This window comes from Oncorhynchus mykiss, chromosome 7, assembly GCF_057628025.1.
Source record: "Oncorhynchus mykiss isolate SJ-2025 chromosome 7, ASM5762802v1, whole genome shotgun sequence".
In the NCBI taxonomy this organism is placed as follows: domain Eukaryota; kingdom Metazoa; phylum Chordata; class Actinopteri; order Salmoniformes; family Salmonidae; genus Oncorhynchus; species Oncorhynchus mykiss.
Window position 1 is genome coordinate 8,038,130 of NC_143028.1, and position 19,628 is coordinate 8,057,757.

The following is a 19,628-nucleotide window of genomic DNA, read 5'->3' on the forward strand; positions in this document are numbered from 1 at the left end:
GCAGACCACGCTGAAAGTCCTGCCTCTCCCATCTCCTCATTGGTTTATAGAAGCAGATGCCCACTTAGATGCAATCACTATATACATTTAAAGATTGAAAAGCCTGGAAGGAGGAGAGATGACTAGAAACGATTCGGTTGACAGGTTTTATGTGTGGATTAATCCTCGGATTTCAGGTAAAATAACAACTCAATGTTTACATCCCAGGACAAATGAGCCAGCACCAGCAAGCTAGCTAAATAGGACAAATTGGCGAACAAGTGCAAGCTAGCTAAATAGGACAAATTAGCTAGCAAGTGCAAGCTAACTAGCTGAATTGCCATACATGTTTAATGCTTTTCGACCTGTCCCCAAATTAATGGCATTGGTTGAGTTTGTTTTGATATTTTAACCTGCGTGTATCGTGATCGCGTTTGGTGTAAGGGGACAAAATAAATGTATGCATGATTGCGCCTGCGCGCAGCCGGTTTGGGTTCCGTGTAACGTTACACATACTGTATCGATGATGATATTCTGTAGGCCTATTATTCAGCTCTAAATAGCTACTAGTGAGACCACATGAGATGACAGTGCTACCTGTGAAAATCCCTCCGCTACTCCCCTCCTCCAAAAACTGACTTCCGGACACTGCAACGTTGTTCCCTCCTTCTCCAAAACCAAACCAGTGGACTTTCACTGTACGCACGTCCATTTAACGGATATCCGAACGTCTACTCGCCAGTGTCGGTTCTCGTAGACAGCGTTTTGGGGATTTCTGAGAGGTCGCCGGTGGTTGAGTTTTTGAACTGAAGGTCCGAGAGGACTCCTTTCACCCGTGGCGGATTTTAATGACAAAGGAACGAACTGGGAGTTAAAAAAGACGCGAATTTGCAGAATGAAACATCTATCTCTTCTACTCTTGTTTTTATCGATGGGTAAGTTATATTTGAAAAAGTGTTGTCAAACGGTCTGATAATATCGTCATAATAACGCGTGTGCTGTCGTTTAGTGGAACATATTAGATTGACATATACACGCGGGCACGTTTTCACTTAACCTGAATCCCCATTGACAAAGCAATTAGTCAAATTAATTTAAAGGCAACGCTATCAACAGATTTTTACTGATCATGCTGTTTCTCCTAAATTAATGACATGACTGAGTTTTTCCAAAACGAACCTTTTTTAATATATCAATAGATTTTCCCACGCCCAACTTCCTAGTTACATGAAGGCTACCGTGGTTGGTCACAGATGAGGGTGTGTGGCAATTTTTCATTTCAGCTCTTGAGCCTTAAATCCCAGTCGAAACTTTTAATCGTTCAATCAAAGGAGAACGAGCGAGATAATTGATGTCATTAAATGAATCAAAAGATAAGATGACAACCCTTGACAATGGTCCAGTTACATGGAGGCACCATAACACGCGATGGGTAGCCGTCCAATTCGCATAGATCCCCTTGATCAGTTGACAATTTAACTAATGTAGTTGAATTTGGACTGGAGCACTGTCCACCACTGATTGACTTATGCTAACCAATGACTAATAACAGATCTCAGTGATCAAGGCAGGAATATCCTTTTCGTTTAGTTGACCGGACCCATTTTATTTCACAACGGTGTAGGATGGGGAGTGTGTGTGTCTGGCAACGTATACTCTGCGTCGCATAAGGCTTCCCTGTGCCATTGTTTGTGTGAGCGGCTGAGTTTAAATTAGTGTGGTACCTTGAGATTATCAAATGTCTCCAGTTAACATGTCTCCCGCCTTCATGGAGCAGGGGTGTGTGCCCGTCCGCCCTTTCCTACGGCTTTAAAGGCTTCCGCATGGTTCCCAGCCGAAACCGTTCAGAAGAGTTCATGCATATTATAACGATATTTTTTTTTTCTTTTGGGGATTTTTCTTGAGGCAAGCCGGAGTCTACGCCATTTCGTCGTGACTGGTCAGTATGGATTCTGCAGGAAAGTCTGTCATTCAAAGTGTATTCATACACTTTATTTTAACTGAAATACTGCACCAAACAGCGTAGTTAATGTCGCGTTTACATTTTTGTTCAGTGTCCATGTAAAGTGTTGGCCCCATGTTTAATGATCAAAAATAAAAGAGCCCAGAAATGTTGCATACACACACATTTTCTCTCAAATTTGGTGCACAAATTTGTTTCCATCCCTGTTAGAGAGCATTTCTCCTTTGCCAAGATAATCCATCCGCCTGACAGGTGTGGTATTTCAAGAAGCTGATTAAACGCCATGATCATTACACAAGTGCACCTTGTGCTGGGAACAATACAAATGCCATTTTAAAATGTGCTGTTTTGTCACACAACACAGGGCCACATATGTTTTGCGGGAGCGTGTAATTGCCATGCTGACTGCAGTGATGTCCACAAGAGCTGTTGCCAGAGAACTTAATGTTAATTTCTCTACCATAAGAGCCTATTTCTGCTGTGATGCAATTACGATGGCACACAGATGCCAAATTGAGCTCGTACTGGCTTTCCGTGCACCACTCTGCGCTGTTCGGCGAACCGCAAGGAGTATGAATGCCCAGACTTCTGCAGAGGCCATATCACTGTAAATACTGCACGGCCAATGCAGATGGTGGATTGTCCATGCATCGAATTGCCATCGCCATTAAGCCCCTCCATTGTCCTCCATCCGGGCCTCACCGCAGACATCGTGTGGGTGTGTGGTTTGCTGATGTCAATGTTGTGAAGAGTGCCTCGTGGTGTTGGGGTTATGGTATGGGCAGGCATGAGCTACGGACAACGAAAACAATTGCATTTTATCAATGGCAATTTGAATGCACTGAGGTACCGTGATGAGATCCTGAGGCCCATTGTTGTGCCATTCATCCGCCGCCATCACCTCATGTTTCAGCATGATAATGCACAGCCTCATGCCACAAGGATCTGTACACAATTCCTGGAAGCTGAAAATGTCCAAGTTCTTCCATGGCCAGCATACTCACCAGACATGTCACCCATTGAGCATGTTTGGGATGCTCTGGATTGACGTTCATGATAGCGTGCTCCTGTTCCCGCCAATATCCAGCAACTTTGCACAGCCATTTGAGGAGTGGGACAACATTCCACAGGCCACAATCAACAGCCTGATCAGCTCAATGTGAAGGAAACTTCGCACTGTGTGGTAAATGGTGGTCGCACCAGATACTGACTGGTTTTCTGATCCATGACAACAGATGCATATCTGTATTCCCAGTCATGTGAAATCCATATATTAAGGCCTAATTCATTTATTTAAATTGACTGATTTCCTTATCAACTGTAACTCAGTAAATCATTTTAAATTGTTGCGTTCATATTTTTCTTTAGTATAAAATTGTGTGACTAAGATCTCCATGGCAAAAACGTCAATTAATGACAGTTTTTCAAGCTAAGGTCTTTATATGGGAGTACATGAGCACACATTTGATTTTTCCTAACAGTTTGGCTTGGCGCCAGTCGATATGAAGCATGCTGATGATTTTTAGGTCTATAGCCTAAACCAGGGGTGTCAAATATACTGCACACGGGTGGTTTGAGTAAATGTATTTAATATACAAACTTAATATACTTTTATTACTAAAACCATCAAAACTGTAGAAATGATAATGGACCTACATTCATTTATTGGCTCTCCAGTTTGCAGAAAATCACAAATGAAGTCTAGACAGAGTATCAAACTCCAAAAAACAATGAAAATGAGTTTGACAACCCTGTCCTAAATATTAAATACATGCACACCTCCCCAAACATGTTGATGACGTACTACTGCCCTAGCTCTCCAAAACCCTTCTCTGTGTGTGTGGTTTTCAGCAGTTTCAGCAGTGTTTTAACCATTTTTGCAAAATATGCTCATATGCCCCTTATCTTTCATATTGGCAAGAAAGAATCTTCCAAATAAAAAAAGATGGACTTCGTGCAGCAGTTTTGCACAGATCAACAAACTGTGTCTCCAGTTGACGAACTATACTTCCTCAGATTACAAACAGGTGTTTGTTTGGGGATGCTAGACTGCTAATTAGCATAGGTGGCCACTTATGTCTTCCGTAAACAAGTGATATGGCCATGTGGGAACATTAACCCTAAAAAGGTGTGTAGTAATTTAAACTTTTTAAAATTATATATTTATATATGAAAGATGCGTTATGTCGACACAACCATACCGCAAGCGATGCGTGTTAATGTTAGAGCAAGTGTCAGGGCTCTGAACAAAACTCCCTGGGTCAGAAGATACTATTGTGAATAGACCCGAAAGTAGTTGGCGCCTATGAATGGGGTACTACTGCCCATTCTTCCGTGTGTGTGTGTGTGAGCGAGCTTCCGATAGCCTGCTTCATTCGGGTTTGTAGAATGAACACAGCAGGAAGACTGTTCAGATGCTGTATGGTTCCGGTGGTCTTTCTGATGCGGTAAATCCATGATCTACTACTCATAGATCACCTGACCAGTTAAGTCTCCACCTTCCTCTCCTTAACTGGGCTGTCTCATATTGCTTGTTTACTCTGTGGCCCTACGACTCCGACTGTTTGTTTGGATAAGAGTGACTTAAGAGTTGCGTGATAATATTAGTCACACTCCTAAGTGGTGTCCGGCCAGTATAATATCCCTTCTCTTATGACGTAGGGTAAGTCAAAGCGATGACGTTCCCAGAACCAGACTGTTCCAGTAATGTTTGAGGGAATGTGGTCCATAAAACGTCTATTTCTCCAGTTCCTTGAGTGTCCCAACACGCTAGGACAGGAAAGAGGGTTAAGTATACTGTATGTCAACAAGGACCCTTAGTGATTAACATATCACTTCAAAACACCAACTAAGGCAGTGGTGTAGGATCATATTGAAATGCTGCCAACGTTACCATTAGGAGTAGAGTGTGATGGAAATGTTCCCAGAAGGCTTTGCTCTTTGGTTGTTCCAGTTGGGATTTAACAGGGACTATTTCTGGGCTGTGGGGTCGTTCTTTTGAAAGCTGCTGGTGCATCATCACTTTGTTCTTGCCAAATGAGCTGACCTCTATCATTTTTCCTGATACTGTTCTTTGGTTTGTGGTGTGTGTGTGTGTGGGTGGGGGAGCTTGTGTTGCTCCATGCTGGCCATGGCATGTGCACGCTCTTCCCCTCAGCCTGTTCAGACAAGCCTGGTGTGTGTGCATGTTTGCTGCTCTTTCCCCCATGCCCATCCAAACAAGCCTGTACTTTATATAGGTGTTCTCTCTCTAGCTAGAGTAAGTGGTCTAGGCTGTTCCCTTCTCTAGCAAGACTGCCTCTCTGTATGTGTGCGTCTAAAGGGTCTGTAGTGGCTTTCCTTCTACTCCAGTTTCAAAATGTGGTAATAGGCTTTGCTTTCACCTGTCACCACATATGTCAGTGGGAATAAAGGAAAGGAGACAAGGAGATGAACCACTTCAGATTATTGATTCACCCGTTGAGTGCAGCGACGCTAAGGTTCAGGTGTCAATATGTGGGTGTTTTTATAGAACACACACCCACCCACCCACCCACACACTGTGGGTTTGGAATCGCAGAGGAATCAAACCAAAGGTAGTATCTAAGTGTATATTTAGCCTGCCCTGTGCTAAATATATCCATGTATCTCTCAACTGTATGTGTATTGTTAAGCAGAGAGACTTTCAAGAGGTTAGCTAAGGAAGTCTGATGTGGTAGGAACGCTGTCATTGTCTGGGAGATTTAGCTGATTTTATGTATCTGTCAATGACGTGTGTATGTGTTCTCTCTAGGTGTATCCCATGCCAGGGTGGTGTCTGTGTCCCCTGGCCCTCTGCTCCGTGTGGAGGGCCAACCTGTCTCACTGCGTTGTGATGTCACTGACTACGAGGGGCCCAGGGAGCAGGATTTTGATTGGACCATGCAGCAGGGGGAGGCGGGGTCTATCAATGTAATCTCCACCTTCGAACCAAAGTACTCTGACGTGTCGCTAAGCGACCGGGTGGCCAGTGGTGACCTGAGCGTGGTGCGGCTGGGGGACAGCGTGGTGGAGCTGAGGATACGGGAAGTGAGGTCTTCAGACAGCGCCACGTACCTCTGCAGTACACCCAGTACGGACTCGGTCTTCAGCGGGAACTACGACGCAGGGGTGGCGCTCAAAGGTGGGTCAGACACGAGTATGAGAGACTTATAGACTGTCTTAACCCTCAGTGTGGAATCACTGTATATCCATTTAGAACTGTATTAACTTTAAACTAGATTAGTTAGACCTCCATTATGACTTCTAGTTTACATACTGAGGTTGGCTGGTTGTGAAGACCCATACAGCGCGTGTGTGTTCATGTCCTCTTGCTGTGATTGTGGTTCGTGTGATCTATTGAACACGGCTCAAATCCCTTGCTTACACATGGCTTGCTCTCTTAAGCTGGTGTGTTTGTCAGACCACACACACACACACACACACACGTGTCTGCTTATATACTGTATACACTACAGTACACTTACATGGACACAGCTGCACTTTCCTTAGATGGACTGGTTCAGGATCAGCTATGTAACTTTTAACCCCAATTATGCTAATCTGCTTTGGGGAGGGAAAACCGGTTCCTAGATCTGCTGCTTTGGGGAAACACTAGTGAGAGGTGATCAAGTGTTGATTTCACTCATGTTCACACATGTTCAGTCTTCTAACACACACACACACACACACTTGGAGAGCAGATGCCAGATGGGTGTATTTATCTCATGTCAAATGGGTGTTGTTATTTCTGTTGAGCTGACTATTGCCCTGATCTGAACGGTCTGTCTGAATGAGCTGAGGGAGAGGAAAAGAAAGAGGCTTAGTGGTGAATTGTGCTGACAAGGAGAGCTGGAACAGGTAGAGGCGTGAGATTATATTGTAAAGTCTTAGTGCTCTTGAACTAGTAGGTGATTTTTAGTGCTGCTTGTAGCCGTGCTGTAAAACAATGTTTCATGGTGGTGTAGTTGAACTAGTAGACGGTTTGTATACACAGTACAGTAAGATCCATTGATGTAACACCATGTAGTGTAAATTAGTTTACTCTGGTATGAAGAGTCACCTGTGTAGGTGAGGCAGTCTACTGACCTCTCCTATGGGTGTGTCGACACAAACCGCATTCTCCACCAACACTTTCAGTTTTGTGTTTGCTTGACTCGCTTGTCTATCATTTTTTTTCTTCCAACTAAAGTGGCCTTGACGTGTAAACGGTGCATTCGAAAAGTATTCAGACCCCTTGACTTCTTCCACATTTTGTTACGTTACAGCCTTCTAAAATTGAAGTGTTTTTTTCTTCGTTACCCCATAATGACAAAGCAAAAACAGGTTTTTCATATTTATTTTCACGTGTGTGTATACAGTTGAAGTCGGAAGTTTACATGCACCTTAGCCAAATACATTAAAATGCAGTTTTTCACAATTCCTGACATTTAATACAAGTAAAGATTCCCTGTCTTAGGTCATTTAGGAATACCACTTTATTTTAAGAATGTTGAATGTCAGAATAATAGTGTGATTTATTTCTTTCATCACATTCCCAGTGGGTCAGAGGTTTACATACACTCAATTCGTATTTGGTTGTATTGCCTTTAAATAGTTTAACTTGGGTCAAATGTTTCAGCTAGCCTTCCACAAGCTTCCCACAATAAGTTGGGTGAATCTTGGCCCATTCCTCCTGACAGAGCTGGTGTAACTGAGTCAGGTTTGTGGGCCTCTTTGCTTGCACACGCTTTTTCAGTTCTGCTCACAAATGTTCTATAGGATTGAGGTCAGGGCTTTGTGATGGCCACTCCAATACCTTGACTTTGTTGTCCTTTAAGCCATTTTGCCACAACTGTGGCAAGTGTGCTTGGGGTCATTGTCCATTTGGAAGACCCATTTGCAAGCAAGCTTTAACTTCCTGACTGATGTCTTGAGATGTTGCTTCAATATATCCACATAATTTGCCTCCCTCGTGATGCCATCTATTTTGTGAATTGCACCAGTCCCTCCTGCAGCAAAGCACCCCCACAACATGATGCTGCCACCACTGTGCTTCACGGTTGGGATAGTGTTCTTTGGCTTGCAAGCCTCTCCTTTTTCCTCCAAACATAACGATGGTCATTATGGCCAAACAGTTCTATTTTTGTTTCCATCAGATCAGAGGACATTTCTCCAAAAAGTACGATCTTTGTCCCCATGTGCAGTAGCAAACCGTAGTCTGGCTTTTTTTATGGCTGTTTTGGAGCAGTGGCTTCTTCCTTTCTGAGCGGCCTTTCAGGTAATGTCGACATAGGACTTGTTTTACTGTGGCTATAGATACTTTTATACCTGTTTCCTCCAGCATCTTCACAAGGTCCTTTGCTGTTCTGGGATTGGTTTGGAATTGTCTGTAGAGCTCTGAGACCAGATTGTGTTGAGCCACAGATCTGGGGAAGGGTACCAATACATTTCTGCAGCACTGAAAGTCCGCAGGAACACATGGAAGAAGTTTTTGGAACCACCAAGACTCTTCCTGGGCCGGGCGGCCAGCTCCATCAGGGAGAAGGGCCTTGGTCAGGGAGGTGACCAAGAACCTGATGGTCACTCTGACAGTGCTCCAGATTTCCTCTGTGTAGATGGGAGAACCTTCTCTGTAGCACTCCACCAATCAGGCCTTTATGGTAGAGTGGCCAGACGGAAGCCACTCCTCAGTAAAAGGCACATGACCGCCTGCATGGAGTTTGTCAAAAGGCACCGAAAGACACTCCGATCATGAGAAACAAGATTCTCTGGTCTGATGAAACCAAGATTGAACTCTTTGGCCTGAATGCCAAGCATCATGTCTGGAAGACACCTGGCACCATCCCTACAGTGAAGCATGGTGGTGGCAGCATGCTGTGGGGAGATGTTTATCAGCGGCAGGGACTGAGGGACTAGTCAGGATTGAGGGAAAGATGAACGGAGCGTAGTACAGAGATCCTTGAAAACCAGCTCCAGAGTGCTCAGGACCTCAGACTGGGGTCAAAGGTTTGCCTTCCATCAGGACAAGGACCCTAAGCACACAGCCAAGACGACACAGGAGGGGTTTCGGGACAAGTCTCAATGTCCTTGAGTGGCCCAGCCAGAGCCCGGATTGAACCCGATTTGAACATCTTTGGAGAGACGTGAAATAGCTGTGCAGCAACGCTCCCCATCCAACCTGACAGAGCTTGAGAGGATCTGCATGGGACACCCCAAATACAGGTGTGCCGAGCTTGTAGCATCATACCCTAGAAGACTTGAGGCTGTCATTATGTGGTGTTGTGTGTAGATTGAGGGAAACAAACTATTTAATCCATTATAGAATAAGACTCTAACGTAACAAAATGTGGAAAAGTAAAGTGTTCTGAATACTTCAGAATGCACTCTACTCACACACACACACCACTGACAATTCTTTGCTCCCGCCCTGAACAGACTGAATGCTGCTTCTGCTACGACAACTGTTCATGATCCACTGAATGGCTTTCAGCACATTCAACATTAATAATGGCTTTCTGACAGGAATATAGACAGGAATATGTTTGGCTAGTTGGGGGGGATGTTTAACTGAGTGTGACAGTGATTTGGCAGCTCCAGGACACTAAGTCCAATATCAAAGACTTGGTAGAATGGCAACGAACTAAGTTTAGAGTAAGAAAGTCCATCAGAATATTAACACTTCAAAGCACAGTATCATTCTTGTTTAGAGGCTGAGGGAGTGAGGAAGAGGGTAAGAGAGGGAGTGAGATGAACAGACATTGGTACAGGCATACATTGCCTGTCTCTCGCTCCTTCTCGCTCGCTCCCCCCTATTTCTCTTCTGTTTATTCAGCTGTGAGGTTCAGAGTAAACAGGGCTTCTCTCTCTGATGTGATTATCAAATCTAAACCCTCCTTACACATACTGTTGACAGCAGTACACCCCTCACTGACAGCCTAAACCATGTGTTTTTTGTGTGTGTGTTGGAGCGGGGGGTTAGGAGAAGGGGCAGATAAGGAAGATGTGCATATGTAAGCTTTACATCGGTATTATATTTTGCATGGATTATAAAAGCAGTAATGACTCTTGGCGATGAAGATGAACGAACATGATGACATGTTGAAATGTTGTTGGCTTACGGGCAACATCTGTTAGCGTTCTGTCACTATGACATTTAGCATGCAGTAAAGAACCACGTCGCTGTAGTGAAGCAGCAAATTAACGACGCTAGGAGTGTGTGTAACTCTGTCCTTTCCCTACAGTCATTGCTAACACCCTGAAGGTGGCCCCGGAGGCCCCAGAGCCCGTGGTCCCCGAGGGTGGCGACATCACCCTCTCCTGCAACGTCACCCGCCACTTCACTGATCCCACCTACCTGTCCGTCACCTGGTCGCTACGGAGACCAGGTATCCCATTGGTGGACATCCTGACCGTTGGCCCAGATGGGGATGTGGTCATAGGAAGTGCTTCCGCCCAGCGCTACGCTGACGGAGGGCTCCGATTGGCTATTCGCAGAGATGGGGCGTTTGGATTGGTTGTTGCCGGGGTGACGCAGGCTGATGCAGGGATGTACGTGTGCACGGGGAGGGAATGGATTCACGAGGAAGGGGGTCAGTGGAAGAACATCGTGGGGAAGACTGTGGAGATGGGAGCTGTGGCAGTCACACCTACAGGTAAAGGGGATGGGGTGTGTTTTGTGTGTACTTTAGCGTGTGAAACATTCAGCCGATCCTAAATCACTCCCCTTTGACCTTAACCCCGAGATATTTGCAGATCTGTACAGTCTGGATTGGTATAAGCAGTGCAATGGAGCTTCCACAATTTGGTTTCCACCTTACAGACGTACAAATATCGAAGGGTAAGGACCAGCTGAGAGAGAGGGATCTGGGGGATGGTTGTGGTTTCTATGGCCTCTACTTTATTTTAGCCTAGCAGCATTTCTTTGTGTTGGAGAGGCTCTTGACCCAGAGATCCATCTCAGCCCCTCCCCCTGTCAGGCCTTTATCCCTGGGTGTGTGAGGTACCCCTGACACACACCAACACACACACAGTGGTTGCCTGGGACACCGTATCCCCCGAAACCTCTCCTACATGGTGAGTGATTTTAAAATGGGGTGAGAGACAGAGGGACTAGCTTAGCAGGAAGACAACATGGAGGGACTGTGGGCCTTCCTTTACATGCTGTATCTAAGTACAGACTAGTGTAGCCATGCAGCCACTATTGACTGTCTACTGAGATGCTAAAGTAAAGAGGATTGGAGAAGTCTAGCAGGGGCCTTTGTCCTGGCTCTCTTGTCTAAATATGCATAGTGAAGTCATCTCACCTACCAGATATCCCAGTCTCCTATAGTAGCAGTATCAAGGATTTAATTTGAGAAATATAACCCCCTCAAAATGGTTTCGCTTCTGTTCAGTCTCTGGAGTCATGAGTCGTATCATGTTTTAATTTGACTTTTCCTTCCATAGCTTTGAAACTCTCTTAACATTTAGCCTAAATCATTCTTGGCGTATATTCACTTTTAATTGTTACCCATTTATACTTGACATTTTGTGGATTCTAAAGCTTTTGAAATTGGCTTTTTAATAAATAGTCATCCTTGATCATCTTCTTCTATATGTGGGTCTTTCAACTTCTCACTGTTGGTTCTTTTGATCTGGATGGTTTTAATCAAGTTTTACATGTTGAGTCCCTTCTACTCCGTCTTCTCTTGATGTGAGTACTTGTATCTCCATATCCAACTGTGCTGGAGTGTTCTATATTTTCACCATATTGCTTCTACTTATCTAACCGGTCCAGTTCTACAGGTGTCTAGCAGTTAGGACCTAGGGGTTGTTTCCTTGTTTATTGGTTCTAACGGCAGCCATTTTGTCTTCTCCCTGCGCCTTCCAGCTCGTTCCCTGTCTGTTGTGGCCAAGTCCAACACCACGCTCAACATGGACGACACCCTGACCCTCACCTGCCTTATCTCCGCGGGTAACTTGGCCTCCCTGGCCCTGGAGGTCACCTGGCTTGTGGACGGACGCACAGCGGTCAGCCTGGGCCGTGACGGGGTGGTCTCAAACGGGTCCCCCTCGGTGGGGCTGGAGCGGACGGGGCCAGGGGAGTTTAGGCTGGTGGTGAGGGGGGTAAGGGGGTCTGACAAGGGGATATACTCCTGTAGGGTCCGGGCCTGGGTCGGAGGAGGAGGACGATGGTACCAGGCTGCAGAGAAGACCTCCAACCCAGTACAAGTTCTAGTCACACAGATCAGTGAGTGAAAGTGCTGTTCAAATATCTACTGTATCTTTTTCAGGTCTTGAAATGCAGTCCAACCAAGATTACCATATCTAACATACTATTAATAGCATTGGCCTCTCACTAGGCTGACTTTGAACACACATGCTTCACCATGGCAGTGCATTAGTGATGCCTTGTCCTACACAGGGACAAACAGGAACGAACACACACACACACACACGCATCACACAGGCACCCGCAGAGAGAGCCTATCCATTAGACAAGCCTTTTTTTCTGACATACCTGCCCCCACAGTGAAAAATATTGATTATTCATGCCTGTTAAGGCCTAGCTAACTCCTTTCTCTAGTTCTACACCCTGTTTCGCTCCCTCCCTCTATTTAACCAGGCAAGTCAGTTAAGTACAAATTCTTATTTACAATGACAGCATTGTTGCTCTGGGACCTAAGCGGTGGTGTAGGGTGTATATGACCTGACAGGTTCAAGGTGGCCTGGAGTCACTCATGCCATCCTGTGTGTGTGGGTGGTCGTGTAGGAATTCATTAGTGACCACTTTAGCAAAACATTTTGCAATGGATAAGTTCATGTCATCCCTCTAAGTTTGGTATAGATTTTCATGACCTTTTTGGCCAGTGGTTCTCAACTGGTTTTTCCTCGGGACCCAAATTGAATCAGGTTGTCTCAGTCCCGACCCAATATTCTCATCGCGAAAAGAATTGACAAAATACAATCTGGATTTTTTTAAATGTTATATAGATAGTAAATGTAGCAATTATATGAAAAGGGAACAACATTCCAACCTCTTTCATTGTCATTAATTAAATATTGCCCTATATTCTTGATGAAGAACGTTAATGATAGGTTTGGATTTCTGAACTTGAAATGTTGTTCATCATTTGTTGTAATATAGACCTGAGGAGTGTCATAGCTGAGGGGCTACACCAGAAGTTGGTGGTTAAGCTTGGAATGTACTGAGTGTAGGGAAAATGATCACGTGGCAGGCATTGATAAGGGGAGAGAGCCATGGATTAGTGATGGAAAGGGGCCCAGGTCACGCTAAGTGTGAGAGAGAAGTTTATGGCCCGTATCACTTAGTTTCCTGCCTAGCAAGAAAGATACAATGTTTGCTCAGATGTGTAGGGGTAGGCTCAACATAGGAGAAAGGGTTCAATATCAGTACTTGTGTGAAGTATCTTTGTCTAATGCAGCTGTATTGGCCCTCTGGGAATAATAAACTTGGTTTGAGTTTTAACACTGAACATTAGAACCTAACAGTAATAAACTCACTGGTTTGAGACTTCCAAAATCAACCAAAATAGCATTTCTTATAGAGTTTTATATTAACACTCTGAAGAAACCTCCTGTGACACAAATTTGCGTCGCGATCCAGCAGTTGAGAATCGCTGCTTTAGGCTACGTGTTGTATTTCTGTGTGAGGAAATGCCATAAAGTCCTTTGGGTTAGCATGATTATAAGCAACCCCACTGCTCCTAGTGTATGAAACCATCTTAGAAATCAGATCTTGAATGCTCCACACAGCAGCTGTTTGTGCTGCAGTAGCTGTGGGGTTAAATCTGCTCTGGAACTAGGTCTGCCTGGTGCTGGTTCTCTAGAGTCCCAAACCTGACGCTCCTCTGACACACACACACACACACACCGCTGTGCAGTGAAAACGGTCATAGAGGAAAGGAATGCGTAGCCAGAGTGTAGGAGTTCCCCTCTAGTACCACAGAGCCCTACACCAACACAGACTCACCAACCGAATGTAGGTGTTGGTGGTTACTAGATGTCTGTTTTCTGTCTGCCATTGTGCATGTTGAGAGAAGTGCCCTGGGTTAAGCCTAGTGGGAGAGGGTCGTAGGCAAGGCCAGACATCAATGAAAGATGAACTGTGCCTACGTCTGGAAGACCGCACGCACACACACCCAGACATTCACACTCACACCCAAATCCCATGAAATTCAGACCTACGCTGAGGAAATGGTAGTATACGGTGCCTTCGGAAAGTATTCAGACCACTTGACTTTTTCCACATTTTGTTACGCAGCAGCTATATTCTAAAATGGATTAAATAAAAAAAGCTTCTTAGCAATCTACACACAATACCCATGACAAAGCAAAAACATGGTTTTAGAAATGTTTGCACATTTATTATACATTAAAAATACCTTATGTAAATAAGTATTCAGACCCTTTGAGCAAAGTACAGAGAGATCCTTGTTGAAAACCTGCTCCAGAGCTCTCATTACCTCCAGACCTAGGTTGAAGGTTCATCTTCCATCTGGACAATGACCCTAAGCACACAGCCAAGACGACACAGGACAAACCAGGAGTGGCTTAGGGACAAATCTCAATGTCCTTGAGTGGCCCAGCCAGAGCCTTGACATAAACCTGATCGAACATCAATGGAGAGACGTGAAAATAGCTGTGCATCAACGCTTCCCATCCAATCTGACAGAGCTTGACAGGATCTTCTGAGAAGAATGGGAGAAACTCCCAAAATACACGTTTGCCAAACTTGTAGCATCATACCCAAAAAGAATCGAGGCTGTAATACCTGGCAAAGGTGCTTCAACAAAGTACAGAGTAAAGGGTCTGAATACTTATGTAAATGTGATATTTGTTTTTGCTCATTTATAAAAATATATCTAAATAGCAAAATACCCCATAATGCTTTGTCATTATGTGGTATTGAGGGGGGGACTATTTAATACATTTTAGAGTAATGCTGTAACCCAACAAAATGTGGAAAAAGCCAAGGGGTCTGAATACTTTCTGAATGCACTGTATGTAGTAACGTGCGCACACACTCTATCCAGGATACCACTATAAACCTCTGTCCAACAGTAGAGGTGTAGTATAAAGAGTTGGAAGTCACTGTGTCCTTCTAATCCCCTATGGAGCAGCAGAGGGGGCTACCCTGGTGAGTCTTTCCTTGACTGATTGGTACTATTGTTTGACTCTACATCTGCAGTCCATCACAACAATAGGTACTGTATGTCACAATGATGACGGAAGCATGACACACACCACAGGTGGCACCTTAGTTGTGGAGGACGGCTCATAGTAATGACTGGAACGGATTCAAAGGATTGGTAACATAAACATGGTTTCCAAGTGTTTATCATTCCATTTATTCAATTCCAGCCATTATTATGAGCCGTCCTCCCCTCAGCAGCCTCCTGTGGTTACACGCGTGCACACACACACTTAATGAACTTTACTTAAAGGTGAAATATGCAGAAATCCTGTTTGCTAATATTCAAATAGTTCGCCTAATTTCAGTTTGTGACAAAGCAAGCAGTCATTCTGTAGATAATCACACTGTACCACACCTTTTCAATAGCCCAAAATCTTGTTTTTAGTTGTTTGAGGCTGTTGCACAAAACCAAAATTAAAAGATGCCAAAACCTTCAATGAGGGTGACAGATCTAGAACTCACATTTCTACATGAATTTGGTCGGGTCGCCCAAAAAGTGACATGTTACAACTTTAAGTTGCAGTTCTTCCTCCGTCCTACAAACCCCCCTGTGGTGTTAGTGCTGTGTCACCTCTCCCATACAATCACCCAGAGTCACCATGGAGTTCAATGGGTTCTCTCCAGTGGAGGCTCCAGAGAGGAGGGGGAGGACCATCCTCAGTGAGTTTCATAAAAATAAATCATTAAACATGAATGTTACACTTTTTAGATAAAACAATACAAAATATATTCACCAAATCATTGATTAAAACGCATTGTTTTGCAATGGTCTACAGTAGCCTCAGCAGCACTCTGTAGGGTAGCACCATGGTGTACGAATGATTCACACCCTAGATCAGCTAGATGCAGGCAAGAGTGTGGAAGGTGGTATTGAATGCGTCACTGCCTCTCACCTTGATTACAAAAAAATGACCTCGACCTGCGCACCTATGTTGACTTTCAGTCATAGGCTAGGTTGTGGCAAACTCATGGTGGGGATAGGGAAGATTAGAGTATCCTGTAGTAGCCTAAACCTATCAATGTTACATTGAGCTGGGTGAATCCAATATGCTGTAACAGAAAATGAGGCGCTTTGATCATTTAATAAATGATCATTCTCCCTCATCATAAACGGCACCGACCACCACTGGTTCTCTCTCCATGTCACCTTCATGTCTGAGTCAGGCTTCAGGATGCTCAGTGGCTGCTTTCAGCTGAGGGAGTGGAGGAAAAGGGATGATGGAGGGTGTTGACAGGGTGGAGACTGAGTGGAGGAATGCACTCTGGGTCATATCTGGTTCAACACAGACACACACCAAACACACTAGTGAAACCAGAGACCCTCCGATGAAGGCCGGAGCTTCTTGGCAGTGGAGAGGGTCCTCTGAGAACATTCCTTGGAACATGCTTAGTCCCTTTTTTTTCTCTTTCTCTCTCCCTCTCCTATTTTCATGAAATATACAGCATTTCATTAGTTACGTCTGGTTTGTGTGGTAGTCTGTATGAACAGGTGAACTCTAGTACGTTAGTGAACGTCTCTCGTTCAGATGGTCAGGTAGTTCCTGTCTGTTGTAAGTGAATGTTATCTCTATGGTAACACACCAAAACACTTGAAAACGGAGCAGAACTCCACACTCAAATGTCACACACTGTGTCGCACTCTTATCTCCCAGGGAAACATGGTGGCTGAAGTATATTGTTCCCTTACTGTACGAGGTCAAAGTACAACACATTTTATGTTCTTACCTGAACTTCGTTCTGACGTAAGATTGATTTGACCTATTTCAAACACAGGCCAGGCTGTGTTTACCGTTGACACTCCAGACCTGTATTAACAGTGAGTCTCACACACACACTTACATCCCCCCCAGAGATATCTGGCAGTTAACACTGCGTCAGCTTGTCCATGCTGACACAACCCTAAGACAGGTCTGATCCAAATCAATTGAAACGCAAACTGGTTTTATCAGAGCTTTTAATCAACTGAAATGTCCTCCGAAGTGTCTGTCTGTTTAGCGAATATGTGTGTGTGCTTGTAGTTTTTATTTTTATTGGTCACACTCTTTAAGGCAAGCAAGCACATAATCCTGCATATGGTTAGTTTGTAGATCAGTGGTTGTCAATCCCTATGCTGTGCTAGGCTATACCCAAACCATGTCTGTTTTTCAATACAACCTATCAAGTAAACAGAACTGTGGTTCTAGCTAGAGTGCATAGCATCCCAGTGTTTAGCCACAACCACAACCCAGCAGTAGGTCCATATAATTACATGCATATATGTATGAAGAACATTTCATGTATTCTACATCTCTATGGTCCATACCAACCAGTTGGGAACCACAGCCAGGCTAATGGAAACCTAGTGTTGTTCGGTTTCAAAATGTGCATTAGTCTTTTTTTGTTGAGGGCCATTACCTTCTTCGTCAGAGCAGCGTAGTGTTCTTCAGTGCCTGATATCAGCTCTACTGGGTGGACTAGATTTCAGCTTTCTATTCCCTTAACAAATGGCCCTGGAACAGCTCTTGTCCTGTGCATAATGCCTCAGTTTAAGCGGTCTTTGGTAAGTAGGGGAGGGTGGGTGTGTGTCTGTGTACTTGTGTGGGCACATGAGTTTGTTCAAATGTATGTTTCGTTCCATTTGTAGGCCATTAGCAGGAAATGTGTTTGAGTCGTTCTGCAGTGTGTCTTCCTTTGGTCTATTAATGGAGCTACGGTGTGTGTGTGTGTGTGAGAGAAAGGGGGATGAAAGCGGAGGAATGGGCACATGGGTAATTGGCGGGGATTCTCTCCTCACAAAGGAAGGAGGATTTTCACAGATGATCTTGTGATGATCCTCACAGCAGTGTAGCAGATGGTGCATGATTCAGCCCCTGTGACGTCCAAATGACACAACGTGGAAAACCCACGAACACACACACACACACACACACACACACACACACACACACACACACACACACACACACTAATCGAGAGCAAGGAATATGTGTGTTCCCTGTTCATTGGAGCATAAAGGGACAATCTGTGGACTAGAGGTCTGACTGAGATACCAGCCCCATCACCTACTGAGACCCCACACACACTCCGCCACTGACACTTTAACATTGATACACTGTGTGTGTGTGTGTGGTGTGTCAAAGCCTTGGCCGTTTCACACTGATACACTGTGTTTGAGAAGCCTGACTGCCCCATTTGCGCGCGCACGCACACACACTAGGAATGGGGTTTAAAAATAATTTCACTATTCGAATAGTATCATGAATTTGTCAGATATCCAGATATTCGTAATACAAAAAGTATTATTTATTGCTTAAGTTTTTAACCTGAGCACTGCCGTGGGAAGGAGAGAGGCTGATGCTCTGTTGCTCTGCTGAGGGGCCAGTGAGATGGGGGCTACCGAGACGAGTACCCAAGGCAACGCAACTACAACCAAGACAGGCTAACGTGTAGAAGCAATTTATCATCCCATATATCAATACCTGTCTGGATTGCAGGAGCCTAGAAGCTAGCTAGCCAGCTATAGCTAGCTAGGCTAATTGAGGCCATATGCTGTGCTTTCTCCCCAACCCGTTCAGATAAAACAGCCTACCTGTTGGTTATTTTTGTTCTATCTTGCACTGCATTAGTGAACTCTCATTCCACTTGCTACACATTGAGCCTCTGATTGGCCAACATAAACAACAAGCTACACACGTAAAGGCTACCGGTTGGCTACCAGTCTTTTATGGGGTGCATGTCATGAATTACATTAAAGTTTGTTTTTATTAAATTCATAATTTGAAATGTCAAGGTATAAGAATGTCACATGGATATTTTACCTTGGAAAAATACTTTAAAAACACTCTCTGACAAAATTATTGCTCCCGATTATTTGAATACTAACGCCCGTTCGGATATTCAGATAACCATACACATCCCTAAAGCGCACACACACACACACCACCCATCGGATATTCAGATAACCGTGCACATCCCTAAAGCGCACACACACCACCCATCGGATATTCAGATAACCATACACATCCCTAAAGCACACACACACACACCACCCATCGGATATTCAGATAACCGTGCACATCCCTAACGCACACACACACACCAGCCATTGGATATTCAGATAACCGTGCACATCCCTAACGCACACACACACACACCACCCATCGGATATTCAGATAACCATACACATCCCTAACGCGCACACACACACACACCACCCATCGGATATTCAGATAACCATACACATCCCTAACGCACACACACACACACCACCCATCGGATATTCAGATAACCGTGCACATCCCTAACGCACACACACACACACCACCCATCGGATATTCAGATAACCATACACATCCCTAAAGCGCACACACACCACCCATCGGATATTCAGATAACCGTGCACATCCCTAACGCGCGCACACACACACACCACCCATCGGATATTCAGATAACCGTGCACATCCCTAACGCACACACACACACACCACCCATCGGATATTCAGATAACCGTGCACATCCCTAACGCACACACAC

General features: G+C 44.6%; 1 protein-coding gene across 3 annotated transcripts in view; it reads left to right on the forward strand.

Moving 5' to 3' along the window:
• Nucleotides 1-19,628, forward strand: part of LOC110527334 (prostaglandin F2 receptor negative regulator) — a 44,938-nt gene continuing 25,310 nt past the window's right edge. The window contains exons 1-4 of one of the 3 annotated variants that reach the window (XM_036984406.2): nucleotides 1-176; nucleotides 5,715-6,083; nucleotides 10,162-10,572; nucleotides 11,790-12,149. In XM_036984406.2, coding sequence (XP_036840301.2) covers nucleotides 119-176; nucleotides 5,715-6,083; nucleotides 10,162-10,572; nucleotides 11,790-12,149 — 1,198 coding nt within the window. In that variant the 5' untranslated portion in view covers nucleotides 1-118. Of the gene's footprint in view, nucleotides 177-205; nucleotides 915-5,714; nucleotides 6,084-6,684; nucleotides 6,800-10,161; nucleotides 10,573-11,789; nucleotides 12,150-19,628 lie in introns of those variants that run through there. The other 2 variants (XM_090240127.1, XM_090240128.1) reach the window with 2 other exon arrangements.